The 17,935-nt window shown below is 40.0% G+C and overlaps 1 protein-coding gene across 3 annotated transcripts; it reads right to left on the reverse strand.

The window, feature by feature from the left end:
- Positions 1 to 418: 418 nt before the first annotated feature.
- Positions 419 to 16,398, reverse strand: polm (polymerase (DNA directed), mu). Of its 3 annotated transcripts, none has more exons than XM_035624404.2 (12): positions 15,842 to 16,398; positions 14,894 to 15,071; positions 13,814 to 13,912; positions 13,542 to 13,712; positions 13,389 to 13,460; positions 12,454 to 12,574; positions 12,241 to 12,373; positions 10,498 to 10,600; positions 9,958 to 10,419; positions 9,783 to 9,866; positions 9,037 to 9,152; positions 419 to 970 (listed from the first exon to the last, which is right to left on the reverse strand). In XM_035624404.2, the coding sequence occupies exons 1-11, from the start codon at positions 16,027 to 16,029 to the stop codon at positions 9,066 to 9,068; spliced, it is 1,698 nt and encodes a 565-aa protein (XP_035480297.2). In that variant the 5' UTR covers positions 16,030 to 16,398; the 3' UTR covers positions 419 to 970; positions 9,037 to 9,065. The 3 variants fall into 3 exon arrangements, with proteins under 3 accessions (XP_035480297.2, XP_035480296.2, XP_035480295.2); XM_035624403.2 differs by lacking the exon at positions 419 to 970 and adding an exon at positions 986 to 2,274; XM_035624402.2 differs by lacking the exon at positions 419 to 970 and having other exon boundaries at positions 4,150 to 9,152; positions 15,842 to 16,397.
- Positions 16,399 to 17,935: the final 1,537 nt, after the last annotated feature.

A 17,935-nucleotide genomic window follows, 5' to 3' on the forward strand; every position in this document is an offset into this window, starting at 1 on the left:
TCACGAGTTTCTCTGCGCGGCTGTGTGGTTTTCTTCTCAGTGAATTTACAGATAAGAAGACAAGGAAGTTGTAGAATACGGGTCATCGTTGCACAGGTGCGCACGGGGGCAAATGCACTTGCACTGCCTTGTTCCTTTTACACAGGCACAAGTCTACATCACGTGGCAACCCACCGTTACATCACCCATTTGTGAACTGCCGTTTTGAAGCCTCGGGGTTCCACATTTTGACCAGCACCATGTTGTTTTTTTGTTTGCAACCAGAGAGAAGCTGGGGGTGGGTCTGACTGAGAGCTCGTCCACTGCACGCCCGCATACACCTGCAAACATGCACCGACTGGACGGACCAGCTGTCACTCACACTGTATCCACTCTCCAATGCAAAACATGCACTATGAAAAATAATGCTGTATCGGAGAAGTCAAAAGTCAAAGTCAAGTCAACAGTCTTTATTGTCAATTTCTTCACATGTACCAGACATACAGAGGAATCCAAATGACGTTCCTCCCTATCCCACGGTGAAGACAAGACAAGACATTTTCCTAAAGTAAAACAGTAAAGTGCACAAGCACAACAAATAAAGACAGATACATCCTGACACTAAGTAAAAACAATAAATAGGGTAAACAGTAGATGAAGACATTTTACTCATACTAAAAAAATAAACAATAAGAGAACAAGAGTTCCCAGTGCAGATGTAAGAAGTAGCAGCAAAACGTCATGTGTATAAGTTAGAAGTTGTAATAGTGCAAAGATAGTCAGTTACAGCAGCAGAAAGTTTTCTGTTTGCTATAAGTAGACATGGAACTAGTAATTGAGGCTATAAGCTCCTCGGGAAAAGGTTTACTGACATTATGAGGCTGTAGAGACGGCCGTGCACTAACCCAAAGGTCGGTGGTGTGATCCTCCAGTCCACGTGCCGATGTGTCCTTGCAAGACACCCAACCCTAAACTGCCTCCGACGGCTCTCCTGGCAGTGTATTAATGGGACAAAAAAAAGGCGCGTTAATAGCAGCACTGCATGAGTGTGTGTGTGTGTGTGTGAATGACTGAATGTGACTTTGATTAGTCATTAAGACTACAAAAGTGCAATATAAATACAGTCCATGTACAGTCCTTCTATTCGTAACCAGAGGAGTCACCTTCTGCTGGAGATTCTAGAAGAATACAGGCTTCAGGCACTTTAGCATTGGCTTCACTTTATGGACCTGGTGACTCTATTCATTTTTATATACAGTCAATGGGCAACATACAGTAACATATATAAACAGTGTGTGAGGCGACAGAGGTTGTAAAGAAATACAAAAGCAAAAAAAACAAAACAATTTGAACACCGACTTGTTTTCTTAAATTGGAATTGTGTATTGCCAAACAGACCTTTTAAGTTGTATATCTGTCTTCTTCTTTGATTACATCAATGTGTTCTTTGCTGTGCCCTTATCACATCTCTCTTCTTTTTTTTTAATACAATCTCCTGCAAGACAGCCGATTTAATCCCATCACACGGTAACAGTTTAGGAGATACAGGCCGTTACTGTCTTTTTTTTAGCAATTCTGTCTTTTAGGAACGGTAAATGGAAAAATAAATTGATTGCCAAACTACTGTTTGTGCTCTTAGCCATGATAGCAGCGTGGCCAGAGGGACGAAGAGTCAGTCCATGATATGTGGTAAAAACATCGATGGAGCCCATAGGACGCATCCTTGAGACTTTTGTAATCCTCTGACTTTTCTTCAAGAGTCTTTTCTCGGGATATGCCATTTGATTCCACATACATACATGTGCTTGTAAAAGACACAAAGCTATGGAGGGAGTTGCTGGGATATTGATTGGCGTTTACAGTAGGCGATAGTGCTGAATGCACTGTATGCCACACCTCCACGACATTAACTAGCAGCTCAACAGGGAGAGTCATGACGTGGGCCTGCTCTCTGTTGTCGAGGACTTCTCACCCACCACCTTCATCTACGCCTGCAGACTCAACACATGAATCAGACATAGTTCCTGTGCGCTGGCCACTAACCGGCAGAACTTATAATCACACAGAGGGGGGGAACAATTCCAGAAAGCTTTATCGTTGGACGCAGAATGAGTCATCGCCGCTGAGCGCAGGATGACTCATCAAACAGTTGCAAATGTTTCACAGGAAGAAAAAACAAAAGACAGATTTAGACGTTAATTTAGACATGATATTGGTTTTACAATCAGAGAAAACAATGGGAACATGGATTTTTCATTTCATGGGGCCGTTGAGGCTCAATTCATTCATCCGTTTCTCTAAGACATAATTAGAACAACAACAGATTATTAAAATCAGTTCATAGAAAAAAAAACACATTCTAACAGGCACTCGTAAATTCACTACGCTTGCAATTTAAATTTAGATTTTCTAATTGCAGGTACGTCCGCCTAGTTTGCAGGTCATCAGGTAAACCCAGCTAAAACCAACAGCATAATCCAACAGTCCTGAACAACAATCCTCCCTCATGAAGATTATGATGTTTAAATTGTGCTGAGCGGTGTCGATCAACTGTATAATCATTTTCTGGGAAGCAGTTTCTGTCGCAATTTTACTGGCAGGTGTTTCTATTGTTTCGGTTCGCCCCGTTTGTATCCATCGGGATGAGCTGAGCAACAGGAACACATCACTGTGAGGAGCAATGACAGACAAATTAGCTGTTGTATAATAAACATGCAGTGTTCTGACATCTGGGCTGTATTCCAGGAACAAGGTATTGATAAAAGTGTGAGTTTTTTAACACTGAAAAGACGGGAACGCTGTGTTTTCCATACCAGAAAGCGAGTAAACTTCTATATGGAAGCAGAATTGATTTAGTAGCCTCATGTCGTGAGAGGATTTACACCCTGTATAGGTGCTTTCATTCCCTGAGGAATACTTAGTAGAACTTTACAGTTTCTCTCACAATCTATCACACATCTGAACAATAATGTCGGACCTTATTTTCCAGCTCCCAAACCAGAGTTTTCTGTCCAACAATGAAATAGAATTGAAATAGAATTAAAATAGCCACTGATGTTTTCTTTTTTCAAGTTTTTTTTTATTAACATCAAAAATTGAACAATATGCATTAAAGCATTGTTACAGTTAGACAAAACAATGGGTTTACCCCCTCTCCCCCCACCCCCCGTTTCAGCTCCAGTAGAGCCCCCTCCCATTTAACAGTTGACTGTACCACAAAAAAGAAAAAAAAAAATCTAAAAAATCTAAAATCTGTTTCCCATGCATATAAATAAGTACATTTTATATCACAAAACTCATGGGCGAAACAGAGGATAACCAATCAGAGACAAAGCAGAGAAAAAGAAAAAATGGAAAAGAAATTAAACAATACGCAATAATAATATATTAGAGGAAAAGAAAAATAAACAATAATAATTAGGGTTGTATCTAAATGACTATATAAGATGTCGTACTGGGTCTGTGTTAAACAGTTGCTATATCAGTAGCCTCCATTTTTATTACATACATTCAAAAACGGTGCAATGTAATGTATTTTCTGAGCACACTCTCTTGTAGTGTAACAAATTTTCTTTAATGTTAGATGTAAAACGTCCTTTTCCAAAGCCCAAAGAGTGGGGGAAATTTATCTTTCCACTTCAACAGTATAAGTCGTCTGGCTAGGAGAGAAGCAAAGGCTATCACATCATCTTTTGCCTGACGACTACGATTTATATCTTGTGAGATTACTCAGAATAGTGCAATATTGGCCGAAGGTTCTATAGGTACTTCCAAAATATCTGAAAAGTATATAAATATATGAATTGCCAAAAGCTAATTCGTTTTGGACAGGACCAGAACATATGTGCAAGGGTGGCGGGCGCTTGCCTACAGCGATCACACATAGGATCAACATTAGTGTGAATTTAACTAATTTCACTTTAGACCAATGAAGACGATGGCTGTGTCCCAATTCATCGGCTCCTTCAAATGCGGCCGGCGAATGGTCATTTCAAGCCCCGCGGAACGAAGGATTCAACAGGTGGATCCTACCCGGCCCAGGCTATCCCAGGATTCATTGCGCGCCGCGGTTAAGGGGGTAGCCGAACAACGGCCCTTAACTGTGGTATAATTAGCGTATACCACGGCCTGTTAAGAGCTTCTGCTTAAATGTAGAAATCAGAATCAGAATCAGAATCAGAATCGGTTTTATTGGCCAAGTAACACGTACAAGGAATTTGACTCCGGCTTTTTTTACACTCTCTCAATTTACAGGTACACACAAACAAATAACATTTACTTATTATATACAGGATAAAAAGTCTATATATAAAAAAATAAGAATAAGAATAAATATTGTAAACATGAGTAGTGCAAGAGGGTGCTGTTATAAATATGGGTTTATTGTTATGAGAGGATTGTTCATGTCACTATGATATCAACTGTTCAACATCGTGACAGCCTGAGGGAAGGAACTGTTCCCGTGTCTGCTGGTTCTTGTGAACAGTGTTCTGTATCGTCTACCAGAGGGGAGAAGTTGGAACAGGTGATGTCCAGACAGTTATTGAAGTGCAGAGAACAGATTCGACGACTGCAGTGTAAAACTGGATCAGCAGCTCCTGAGGCAGGTTGTACTTCCTGAGCTAGCGCAGGAAGTACATCCTCTGCTGGGCCTCAATGCGTGTGTGTAAATACATATTTATTCTTATTATTGTTTTACTGCACATCCATACAACACTTACTTTATTTGTCATATTTTTTATCCAGACAACTGCACATTAGCCTTATGTATTCAGCTTTTTAGTCTCTATAGCTCTTTTCCATTTTTTATTGTTTGGGTTTTTTTGCTACATTTTATTATCCACCTCTTCCCCAATGACTCTTGCTGATGCTCTTACAAATGAATTTCCCCAGTGTGGGATTAATTAAGTCTCATCTTGTCCTAATGGTCCCAGTCAGTGGTTTAATATTATATATATATATTTATTTTTATTTATTTTTAAATACTATTATTTATAAATTCATGAGCATGTGTGAAATTTAGCTCATTTTAACTCCTTTCTACTCCGTTAGTAATTAATCCTTCAGCAATGCAACATGTTCTATAAAATCATCATATTAAGATCAATACATCTTGAGATATGTGGCTTTCAGTGGATATGAAAGGTAAAACAAATTGTAATCTGAGTACATTTGCCTCAGAGATGTAGTGGAATAGAAGTATAACTTTGCATCAAATTGAAAATACTAATGTTTAAGTACAATTCCCTTGAATTTGTATTTAATTATTAGATATAGAATTATATCATCAAAGTGAAGTGTTTTAGCCATGCTCTCCTCTCAAGGATAAATGTAATCCCTAATCAAGTCAGTTGGTGGCGATAATGCGACTCGCCAGTGAAACAGGAAGAAGAAGCTCTGCCGTAGACCAGACCGTCTAATTTAGGTTCCCCTGTCGCAGTCTACCTGGCCGACGAAGGAGTATCGCCTCCGTCAGGCTGAGTGGGCTACGTCCTCGAAGGATGTGGAGAACTGGATAGTTGTATGTTGAGGACAGATTGAGGAGGAGGGTATCCTATCCAAGGCTTTCTGCCAAATCTCCCTCCCATTGATTCCTTAGCGAATGAAGGGGTTCTAAATTATAGGAGTTTAGTAATGAATAGATTGTCCCAATAGACCATTTGTGGCCTGGGTCAAGTTTTAGAACAGAATCTAGAAGAAAACTGGGTGGTTGTGATGGAAAATAGGTTGAGGATGTTGATATAAAGCTACGGATTGGCAAAAATCTGAAAAAATGAGAACGGGGGAGATTAAATTTCAACACTAACTGATCAAAAGATTTGAAAGTGTTGTCAATGAACAGATCTCTTAAAGTGGTTATCCCTCTTTTAACCCACACATCAAAAGCTCCATCTATGATTGGTGGGGTAAATAGATGGTTCCTTACTATAGAGGTATATATTGAAAAATTATTAAGTGAGAAAGATTGTCTGAACTATGAGGTTACACAATAACTTCTCCAATTGTAATTGTAACCATTTGGGGACGGCATCAAGTGATGAGAGCTCTTTCCAATATCACATGGTCCTTATTTTAACTGCCCAGTAATACAACTGAAAATTAGGGTGGGATAGCCCGTGTTGGCGGTGCCGCTGTAACATACCTTTACGTATTCTGGGATTTTTCTTATTCCAAATGAACCCAGATCACAGTTTGTCTATAGATTAAAAAAACAACATTTTGCTATAAAGACAAGAATATAATGAAATGCATAAATACTTTAATTTTGATTTTATTGATTCTTCCTCCTAATGACAAAGGTATCTGGTTCCAACATTGCAAGTCTTGTTTTAAGCGGTAGGAAATTAGCTATAAAAAGGTTTTTTAAAGTCGTGTGTGACCCAGATTCCCAAATACTTAAATATGTGTGGACTTACTTTAAGGGACAATTTACTAAGTACGACAGACTCAGCTACAGCGTTTAGTGGCATGATCTCACTCTTTTGTAGATTGATTGTGTATCCTGAAATTCTGCCAGAATGTGTTTTTGGTTGGCTGCTTAAAGGGTCGGACACATATAAAAGCATATCATCAACGTAAAGTGATATTTTATGCTCCGAACCATTTCTCTTCATTTCTTTGATCTCTGCATCATTACGCAAGGCTATTGTTAGCGGTTCAGCAGCAATGGTAAAAAAGAGGCGGGGACAGCCCTGCCTAGTGCCGCGATGAATTGGGAATTAGGAGGAAAGATTGTTGTTCGTACGAACAGCTGCCAGTGGAGAGGAGTAAAGCACCTTTATCCAAGATATAAACTTTGAGCCAAGTCCAAATTATTTAAGAGTAAAGAAAAGGTAATCCCACTACACCCGGTCAAATGCCTTCGCAGCATCCAGCGTTATTAGTTTTTCTGGTACATCAGATGGATTAGGGTTCTAGAGAATATTAAATAGCCGACGTATATTAAAAAAAAGAATAACGATTTTGAATGAAGCCTGTTTGATCCAGGCCAACATCTTGGAAAGAATTTTACTATCCACGTTTAAAAGTGAGATAGGGCGATATAGGCGCCGCATTCCAACTGGTCGTTTTCCTTTTGGGGGAGAAGTGATATAACCGGCTGTCGCACGGTTGAGGGGAAGGAGCCGTTGAGTGATTCCTCATATAGGAGAGAAAAATAAGAGCAAGTTGAATAGTAAACTTTTTATAGAATTCACTTGGGAGCCCATCAGGTCCCAGAGATTTTCCATTTTTCATGGAATTGACTGTGTTTTTAAGCTCCTGTATTGAGAATGTTTCTTCCAAATCAGCAGACATCTCCTTGTTAATCATGGGAATATCCACTTTTCCAAAGAATAGATTAAACAGAGATTCAGCCACAAGAGACTCTACGAATTTGAGGGGAAATTTATGAAAGCACAGATTGATTCCTAAGTGATCTATATGTTTTACACCAAATGTATCCTTGATCTCAGCTATAGTTAGGTGCGCAGTTTTCTGATTAAGCTGAGAATACTAGAGAATACTATGTGCCTTCTGGGTTGAAAAATAGTAATACTATAACTTGCCATTTTTGGTGCCTTATTTTAAGTTCTATTTTGTACAGAGTAGGACTCTGTCTATTAATTCTATAGCATATCCCTCCACAAGCACTTAAATGTGGATACCTTTGCGAGGGGTTTGGGGGTCACCTTATTTTGATAGATGAAAGGGGTTGGGACTTTACTGTACCTGAGTTTATTTATTTATTTACATAACTTCTTTTGTGAGTGTTTTTTTTCTTCTTTTCTTTTGTTGTTTATCAAAGGGTCACATCAGTGTCACAGAAAGCTTAAATCCGTTAAATTTCAGTATGTCTACAACTGTTGTTTTTTTGCGAAATCTGATTAAAACCATATGCTTTCCCGATCTGAACTGTATTCTTATAATTATTTTTTAGCTGCAGCCACGTTATTTTTTTGACTGTGAGATTGCATCTAATTTAAATATAATTAAATAAGATTACACTTTTTCAGACGTGAGCAACAATTATTATTATTTCATTGTTCTACTATCATTATTTTATTCAGTGTTACGTGTCAACTCGGGCAGTAATTTCCTCCCACGCCAACTGTCTCTCCTCATCAACAGCCGCTGTGATGTTCCACTTTCTCAGAATATGCTTATTTTCTCCATTAGAATGACGTAGTATCCCCAACTCTAATGGCGTGACGTAGCAGGACCTTGTTTTCGCCTTGGTTGCCATGGTGACCCATAGTATCGGAGCTCCATTGATGATGGCTTACTATGGTCAGGTGGCACACACGTAACTCCATGTGAAAATAATCAGAGTTGATCTAACTAACTCAGAACTGCTTTTTCTGGAACCGAAAACTCTGAGTTTCCCATCTGAGAGTGGATTAAGTCAGAGTTCAGGGTTAAGTTTAGAGTTTTTTAAAGCTGCTTCCTGGAATACACCCTAGATAAACACGCGTATCTGCAACTCAAACTTACTGGTTCTGTTTGAGTTGTCTCATGGTACATGACACAACACGGGCCCACCTTTTCCCCATGTATTGTATATAAAGATGGACAAAAAGACAGCTCCCCAAAAGTGAAACCAAAACATCTGGATCGCCCCCTGGTGGCTGGCTGCAGTATAGGTCATAAATCCTGCCTCCTCCATGCTAGCAGATGGGAGTAGGCCTACACGTCAATTACGTTTTACATTTTAGGTTGTTCTTATCACACTGATGTTCAGGTGTTCATTTTTCTGATAAGTTTGTATTTAATTAGTTAGTTGAAGCTATAAAAATGTGGTGAAAAGTCATGATTGACAGATGAGAATGATTGGTCGTGCTTGGGACCTCAATATCACAGCTCCACACCATGATAACCATACTGCACAGAATCTGACTCCAAATTATGGCAGTGCCTGTATCCAAGATATTTTGGCTATATTTTTCTATAGTGGGAGGAAGTTGAGACGCGTCATCCATTGATGTAGAGTCATTGCTTTCCCCTGATCTGACCACCCACTTTAGTAAGGTGAGGCAACATTAACCCTAACTTCTCCAGTTCATAATCCTCATATGGTACCTGCTTCACCCTCCTGCAGCAGTTTCTCATCAGGCATTTCTCTCTGACGGTGGAATGAACTCCAAACCGAGATGACCAAATATCTCCTCCTCTGACGTGGCTGTGAGATACCTCTTCTGTGAGAAAGAGGGAGAACGCAGGGGTGAAAAGAAAAGAAAATGTCATCCAAAGTTAATACCTTCACATAGCCATATCTCTATCTCTCTCTGCCGCCATGTATTTACATTACATGTCACGTTTTTTTCTCTCTCCCCTAGTGCTGGAATCTCTGACTTCAGAGCTGCTATTATTATTATTACTACTATTACTGTTATTATTATTATTATTATTTTTATTAACGAAGTCACTGCATCTATTAGTCTCAGTATTATTATTGTAATCATAAGAATAAATCTTATAGAGCTTAAAGCAACAGTAAAACAACTGTTCTCTCTCTCTCTCTCTCTCTCTCTCTCCCCCTCTTTCTGCCCACCTCTCTTCTCTCCCCCCATTTTTCTCCCTCACCCCAACCGGTCACAGCAGATATTCTGCCAACAACTGAGTCCGGTTCTGACAGAGATTTCCTCCTTCTTCTCCACGGTCGCCAAGTGCTTGCTCGGAACTGTCGGATTTCCCACTAATATTGTGAGGTCTCAACCTCACCTTGTAAAGTGCCTTGAGATAATGAATGTTATGATTTGGCGCTAAACAAATAAAATTGAATTGAATTTGCAAATATCACAGGAGTGGGAAAATGTAATACACACCTGTTTATTATCAAACAGAGCATGGCTGCTTAGAGACATGGCCTTCTCCTGTCCCGCCCAACGTCGCAGCTCTCTCTCAAACAACTGCAAAAAAAACATTAAGTCAGTATGAACATTTAGAATGAGCCCTTTTTACAGTTTGAGTCTTAAAAAAAATGACAGAAGTTATGGTCACCTTGGATCCAGTCCAGCCCAGCAGAGCAAAAGCAAACTGGCTGATAGGAGAAACCACCAGGTCCACTCTCACAGCTCTCCACGGCTTGTGTCCAGCAGGTCTTGTCTCCTCCGGTCCCGCATCTTTGCCCAACTCATGGTATTTCTGTTCACCAGTGTGAATCTGACTCTGTGAATGTGAATTTTTCCCCTTCTGAAGACGAGAGTCCTCAGGATTTATCCGGGCGTGGCCCCTGACACCACATGAGCCCTCATGCTCATCCTCATCCTCTGCTGTATTTAGATTTTGCATGCCACCTTCTCTCCATGTCCCTGTCTGATTTGTTCCCCATCCCTCCACTTTGGCCAGTTTAAAGATGGAGAAACACCTCTCGAATCGGTCCATGTTGGAAGCAGGCCGGGCAGGCCCGTTCGCAGACTCCAGGTAAGAGTTTCTTGAAGTTTTATGGTACAACAGGAAACCCTGGGGAGACAGGAAACTGTTCAGGTCGAAAGACTCGTCTCTTACAGACTGAGAGTCCTAACACTGGACGGAAACTACCTGTGACTCCAGCCAGGACACCACTTTTGACATCAGTCCCTCCTCTCTGCCTTCCTCTGGGTGGGTTATGAGGAAGTCAACATCATGACCGGAAGGCTTTCCTCTAAAGAAAAGTGTCAGTGGAAATGTTTCAATCAAACTGCTGCGGCAGAGGGACATGACTCTCATGGATAGTGTAACGACACTATAGGCTTATGTAATGGCCATCAGTTTGAAATCTTCTTTCACAATCCTTGTCTTTTGCCACTAACTTATCTCGATAACTTATCTTCAGTTTTTATGCACGCAGGATTGTATCTCTGACGTTTTAATCCAAAAGCCACACATTTCCCAACACAAAAGAGAGTTTCATGCTGATCGAAGACGTTCTCTGCAGAACATAAGCCAGGGTTCCATCTGAGCGTAGCACAAATATTAGCAGAATTTTGAGAAAGGTTCATAACTGAAGAAAGGGCTGGGGCTGTTGTGCAAATGTTGCTGCATCGAGGCGAACAACTGGTGGAGCTGATGTTCCAGCTGCCGCAGAGCAAGAGGACACAGAGAGATAAGGTGATCAAAGGGCAACGGTCAAAGCTCAGATGTTGGAAATCATGATGGAAATGTGATTTCCAGGCTCCTCATCGCTCCACACACACCTGATGTTTTAGTCTCTCCACTGGAAGTGGTGAGTGACATTCAAGTCACATGATTCACCTGCGTCAGTGTGTCCTTTGCACCATACATTTTACTTTTAGCCAAGCGAACAAACTTTCACTGATATTTTTTAGATTGTTGAACCCTCCGACTTTTCCAGCATTTCCAATGAATCTCTTTGGGAAAAATTTAGAGGGATTTACTTCAAGAACCAGCAACACCTCCATGGGCGGCTGCAGCTCAGTCATGCATTTCATTCACAGATCGACTGACAGACAAAGAGCTTGATATAGCAGCGCTGTATGAATGTGTGTTGCGAATGGGGGAATTTCATTGTGTGTAAGTCAATGTTTTGCAGTAACATTTAATACCTTAAAGGGGCAGTAAGCGATTTTGGAGAAAGCTAATCTTTCTCTTTGTTATTGTTGATGATTTTACTGCTCTGGCCGCGCCACACCTGTATGAGACAGGCGCGCAAACCACTTTGAGTCGTAGCAACTCACCACCACTTCTCTTCATGTGTCGGGGAGTGATGTTTACAAACCCCACACAGTGTTGTGTGGTGCGGTCTGCAAAATGTTTTTGTTTTCAATTTACAGAGCCAGGATTGAGGCGAAAAAATGAATTTTTTTGTTCCCCACACACACACACACAGAAACGACAGCTAACGGACTGTGAGGAAATATACACAGACTTTTAAAATACCTGTATTGGTTTAAAACCCCTTACTGCCCCTTTAAGTAACTCTGACTTTGAATGAAATTTGCTTTTTTTTTTAATTAACAAACTCCTGCTACACGTCGACCCTGTGCAGTTGGCCATAGTTATACACAAATCACATTACCTCTATGTGACAGTAAAGCCTGCAAACTTTAGCCAAACCACAAAACCACTGACTGCTATTGAAAGTATTGAAAAAATGTGATGGTTTTGAGTCAGTGGGCAGTTATTTTACACCTGTACCTTTGTTATTCTGTACGTTTAGTTTTTTTTTCTGAAGTTAAGGACTGTAACAGGGCGTAGCAGCCCGACATTAAGGCTTTGTCGCGTGCAGTGTAATTTGATGGGGATGTCATCAGAAACACAGCGTGCCAGCGTTTGCTTTTTCACCTCCTGAATCCTCCCGTCAGAGTTATCTGCGCTCCTGGTAACACAGAGACGACGGCCTTCTCCACGATCTCTCCGACAGCGTCAGCCTCCGCCATAGTGACCGGCTGGTTGAGGTCGTCATAGTGCTCCACACCTGAAAGACAGCAAGGTGTTCATTCAGACAGCAACCATATTAAATACAGTACGTATGTACACTCGAGCAATGAGACACACCTGCTTGTTGTGCTCGATTGAGTGCGTGTCCCGAATCCCGTAACTGGTGAAGAGTGTGTATCCCCTCTCTGATCCATCGGTCCGCTGTCTTTGCTCCAACTCCAAAAACACCTGTTAAAACCTGAAATACAGGTTCTAGTATAAACATCCGTCATCACTAGAAGTCAGCAGCAACAGTCTCCAAATAGCTTCACAAGAAAGAGGAGTTGGTTTTTTTTAATGAGAGAAAATTAAATATGTAACAATACTTTATAATATAAGGGTCTACGCGCATCTCTTGACGCAGAGTTCCAAAGAGATAAATCTAACCTTCTCATGTCTATTGACATGTTTATTGTTTTATTTTAGATTTATTTATCTTTTTTCCTCTATATATCTTCAGGTTATTATTATTATTATCATTATTATTATTAAGTAATCTACATCTCCAATTATACTTGAAGGCAACATTGAGGGCTCCTTCAATTCTCTGTGATGGAGAGCAACCAAGTGCATTTAATTAGATAAATGGTAAACTGAATATATTTATATATCGCTTTTCTAGTCTTATTGACCACCCAAAGCACCTTTACAGCACAGGTCACATTCGAACACACCTTCATACTGCGCTGCTATTTACTGCGCATTTTTTATCACATTCATACACTGCTAGAAGAGCAGCCAGAGGCACCTTAGGGTTGCCGCTACAGTTTCTTGCCCAAGGACACATCAGCATGCAGACTGAGGGAATTGGGAATTGAACTGTTGAACTGGTTAGTGGAATACCGTCTCTACCTCCTGAGCTCTACTCTCGCGGCACTTGAGTATTTCCATTGATGGTTCTCTGACATTTTGGCTTAAAATGTGGCCACATTGAGTGGATCATTTGATATTTTTCTGGAAATACAACATATAAGTAATGTATTTCAACTATATGGGCAAAATATTCGACAAACCTTTAGTGCTTTAAACCGCTCGGACTGCTTCATCGATTCCACCTCATTTGATTCTCCATTTTCCAAAATGTCCTATAAGTGCAGAGAATGTAAAGTTAGAATATTGGATTGTCTTTCAATTTGATAAAGCAGCCAAAAGAAGGTTTCACTCACTTTGATGACTCTTAGGGAATGTTCTCCCAGACAGGGAAGCCCTCTGAGCTGCGTCATGCACGTCACTGGTTCGGGGAGGGCCTTCAACACGGCGGCGGCCCGGCGAAATGCAACGCCTCGCCCGTCCTCTTCACTCAGCTCAGCGTTTTCAGCCAGCAGCGACAAAGCACCCTGAGACGGAGAATAAATATAGCGAGATACTGCAAGTTTCTTGTTTTTTTTCAGTGCTACAGGTGTACTATGTGAGATCTGTTTTTGATAGTGGGACATACTGTGATGATGGTGTTATGGTTGTCCAGAGTGATTCTTCTCTGACAGGCGAAGCTGGGCACTGAGAACACCACAGCCTCTCCTTCATCATTATGCTGCTCCTGGAAGACACAAACAATTCAAGATCTCCATTTATCAAACTGCTAGAGGTGAAATTCTTTTGCATTCATCAGAGGTTTCAAAAATAAAATATGTTAAAGCTGCTATTGATTTTGTTTGAAATACTTGTCACTAGTTTCTTTAATAGGGACAGTTCTCTGTAACAAACAGGTGTTAGCCACAATTATATTTTTCATCTGTTTATTTCTTTGTTTGTCTGTTGGTTGGTTTGTTTGTTTGTTTTTTTGATTGTCAGCAGGTTTACACAAAAACGACGGAACGGATTCCCATGAAACCTGGTGGAAGGATGGGACATGGGCGAAGAAAGAACCCATTCTATTTTGGCACGGATCCAGACATCCAGACTTGAACGTTACAAGATGGGATGTTTTTGACATCTTCACCAATTTCACAGGGAATAATTCATGAATCTTGATGAAAAAAAAGATCAAGCATATGTAGGGGACTGATATCTATCTGAAGCCAAACTGTGTATAATCTTCTATATTAGACTAAATTCTCCTAATCAAATGATTCCTCCAATGTGCCTCATCTAACAGCAGCAGAATATTGTTCCTGCTTAAGTGTCCTTTGCTTTCACCCTTTCCATATTTTCTATTTCTCCTTTAACAAGTATTTAGCATTTATTTATGATAAATGTAATTAATTACTTCACACATTAATCTCTACTGGCGATGTAAAGGATTTCATACAATAAATTATCTTGAAATTAAAATCACACATTTTTGCAGAATAACATCAAAGAGTAAAATATAAAGGCAGATGAAAAATTAATCATAATAAGCATACATGGGATTAATCATGTGGTCAATTCATTGCAGCTTCTGCAAAGCTGAATTATTAATTGTAATTTTTTGAAGTCTGACATATGAGCCATAGATTTCCTACACTGAGACATATTATCAATACAAGTCTGTGGCTCAGAAAAGCAGCAGTGATTCGTGGTGTAGAGTAAAATGTACCTGTAGTTTATGTCTTTCCAGGATCGGAACAGGATGTCCTGCACGCATGCTCTCTGTGTACCAGCTGATGTCCAGAAGGTGAGCCATCATTTGGCCCTGAGCCCTGCGCTGCGAGTCCAGCCACGTCCTGACCTCATAGCCAGAGTTGTTTTCAGAAATGACATGTGTGACGCTTTCACTGTGAAGACAATGTTCAACACAACACCTGTTGGGTTTTCTCTGTAATATTGTGAGGTCTCAACCTCACTATGTAAACAAATATAATTGAATTGACTTGAATTTAATGTAACACAAACCCCCAAGCTTCCAAAAAAAACAGAACTGCAACTGAAGATGAGGCATGCACAAAAATGCTGAAATGATGAGTCCTTTTATTGATTTGTTGGTCAACCAAATATTAACCACCAACCAATTGAACCCTAACCCTTAATAATGAATCTCATAAGTGCTCCTATCTGCTCTCAATCACGAGGAATAGCCGTGTTGTATCATCAGAGTAACATATTTTCCATTTTAGACAACTAAACTGTTGTTCGCACAGACAAAACCTTGGGCTTTACATTTTTCCAACATTCTTTCAAGCAAACAATCAATTGAGAAATTGAGAAAAAATAATGATCAGATTAACCGAAAAAAAAACAACAACACATGTACACCAATGCATCTAAGGTTTTAACAGTCTATGCAGTCAGTGAAATATGTCACATCGCATCAATGGTCGGATGATGGAGGTGGTTGGGATCTTCTCAACGGATCTCAACATCATATATATATATATATATATATATATATATATATATATATATATATATACACATATATATACAATAAACTTACAATAAATAACTTATAATATATTTATATATATATTCAAGTTTATTGTAAGTTATTTATCAGTAGGCTCCTGTGTATTTCTGTAACACTAATATGTCCCCATAAGAACCTTACCTGAACAACTCCTCCACATGAAATCCTTTCTTTCGACCGAGCTGAGACAGGAAAGCTCTTCGACTGGCTCCCATTTTTCTTTCCAACAGGAATAAAAGCACATCCGGGAACTTGGTTGGTGAATTATCTCCACCGTGGCCAGCCCCAGTGTAATTCCCCACGACTTTCCTTCGCTTCAATGGCACCATAGTTCACTCTCACAGTGGTCCAAGAGGACGACGAACCATCACACAACGCGCTGTCGCTGAAGCCTACACGCCTGTCAAGTCCATGTCTTGTATCGGACAGGAGTTACTTTGATTGTAAGGAGCCCCATTCACTCCTCACACATCCTTGACTTCCGTGTGACGTCGGTTATCATTCAAATAGAATCATCAACCAGTTACATGTTGCGATAGACTTCGGTGAAGGAGTTTACCACCACTGACTTCATTTTCTGAAACAGGTTGGTGGGAGAAAAAAGCAGCAAACTTCTGTGCAAGAGTGAAACCGGATGCAGCTGTGGAGAACAACCCAGAGCCGTCTAACGAGAGTCGCGACAACGCGACAACGTTCACTCCGACGGTCAATTTTTTTTCACGGAGCCTCTCAATAGTTCCCGGAAGTGGCCAGCAGCGCATTAGAGTAGCAGCCGAATCAATGGACCGTCTGTGATGCACTTATGAAGGGTAAGACGTTTAAATAATCCGATTTATATTATCAGCACATCTGAAAAGCATTTTAGAAAAAAAATACTTTAAAAAAACGTATTGACGAACTACATAGAGTAACTACATAGGCATGTCGGTCTGCTTTATTGTAAATCGATACATTCATTGACTACTTATTACCAAAAATCGCGTTTCTGTCGCTCTGAATCTAAACACTGCTCTGAATACTGGCTTCTGATTGCGCGCCAAGAACTTCCGGGAACTATCTGAAGTCTACACGAGTCACGTGACGTGCAAGTATTTTGGACTTCCGTTGTCGCGACTGTCATTAGACAGCTCTGGTTAAATTCAGGCATGGAGAGTAATGATTGGTTATAATCTCAGCCCGCGATACCACCAGGACATCACCAAAATAATTCCGACTGGAAACTGCGCACCGTGAGTCATGATAGGGTGTATGGAGGCCAATTACTGCCAATAAGAATACATTTCATTTGTGATTAAAAAAAAAGGTGAAGTAAATCATAACTACTTCTGTGTGTATGTTAAGTAATTCATTACATTACCCATGTCATATTTATTTCAGCACTCCTTACACTCTCCCATACCTTGCACTAATTGTTTCCTTGTTTACAGCTTTCAGAAATGGTTCTGGTTTTTTGTCCATTGTATGCATACAACTTATTTTTTATTTATTAGGGCCTGAGCACCGAATGGTGAGGACTCGATTTTATCTCTAATTCACTGTCTTTCTATGCATTTTTAAACATTTTCAAACACTCACAAAACGTTCAGTCCAGTTCAAACCAAACCTACTGTATCGTTGCCCTAGATGTATGGAATGTGTGTGGCACATCTATTGGGCCGAGATTGAAAAAGGCCTCTTTTTGAATTTACTGTGCAAAATTTGGCCATTCTTTACCATTTAGCCTTATACTTTGGCTCCCCTCCCCTGGAATCAATCCGACTACTTCAAAATTTTGTCTGTCTAAACTAGAGAGAAACCTGTCTACATGACAGAATTCAGTCTCAGTCACACCACCATCTAGTGGCAACACTTTAACATCCTCCTTGCAGTTTGACCATTTCTACTTCAAATTTAATCTGAAAAAGCCTTTACACCTTGGCGTTAATTAATTGAATATTAATTAATCAGTAGTTCTCACTGAGCAGCATGGCAAATATAAATAATAAATAATCCAATTAGTTCCTGAGGGGCCTTGCATGCTTTAAAACTCTACATGTGTCATTTGATGGGGTTGTTTGGCACAAAGGTATATAACCTTAATCCAACAGGAAGTTCAAAATTATCAATTTTGTGTGAAGTTTCTTTGAAAACATAAGTTAATGTTTACACAAACTCTTCCTAAAGTGTGTAAACAGAGTTGACTTGCATTACTTGTGATTTCAATGCCTTGTAGCTTCACTTTTATTTTATTTTTCA

The sequence above is a fragment of the Scophthalmus maximus genome, chromosome 2 (genome assembly GCF_022379125.1).
Source record: "Scophthalmus maximus strain ysfricsl-2021 chromosome 2, ASM2237912v1, whole genome shotgun sequence".
NCBI classification, from domain to species: Eukaryota; Metazoa; Chordata; class Actinopteri; order Pleuronectiformes; family Scophthalmidae; genus Scophthalmus; species Scophthalmus maximus.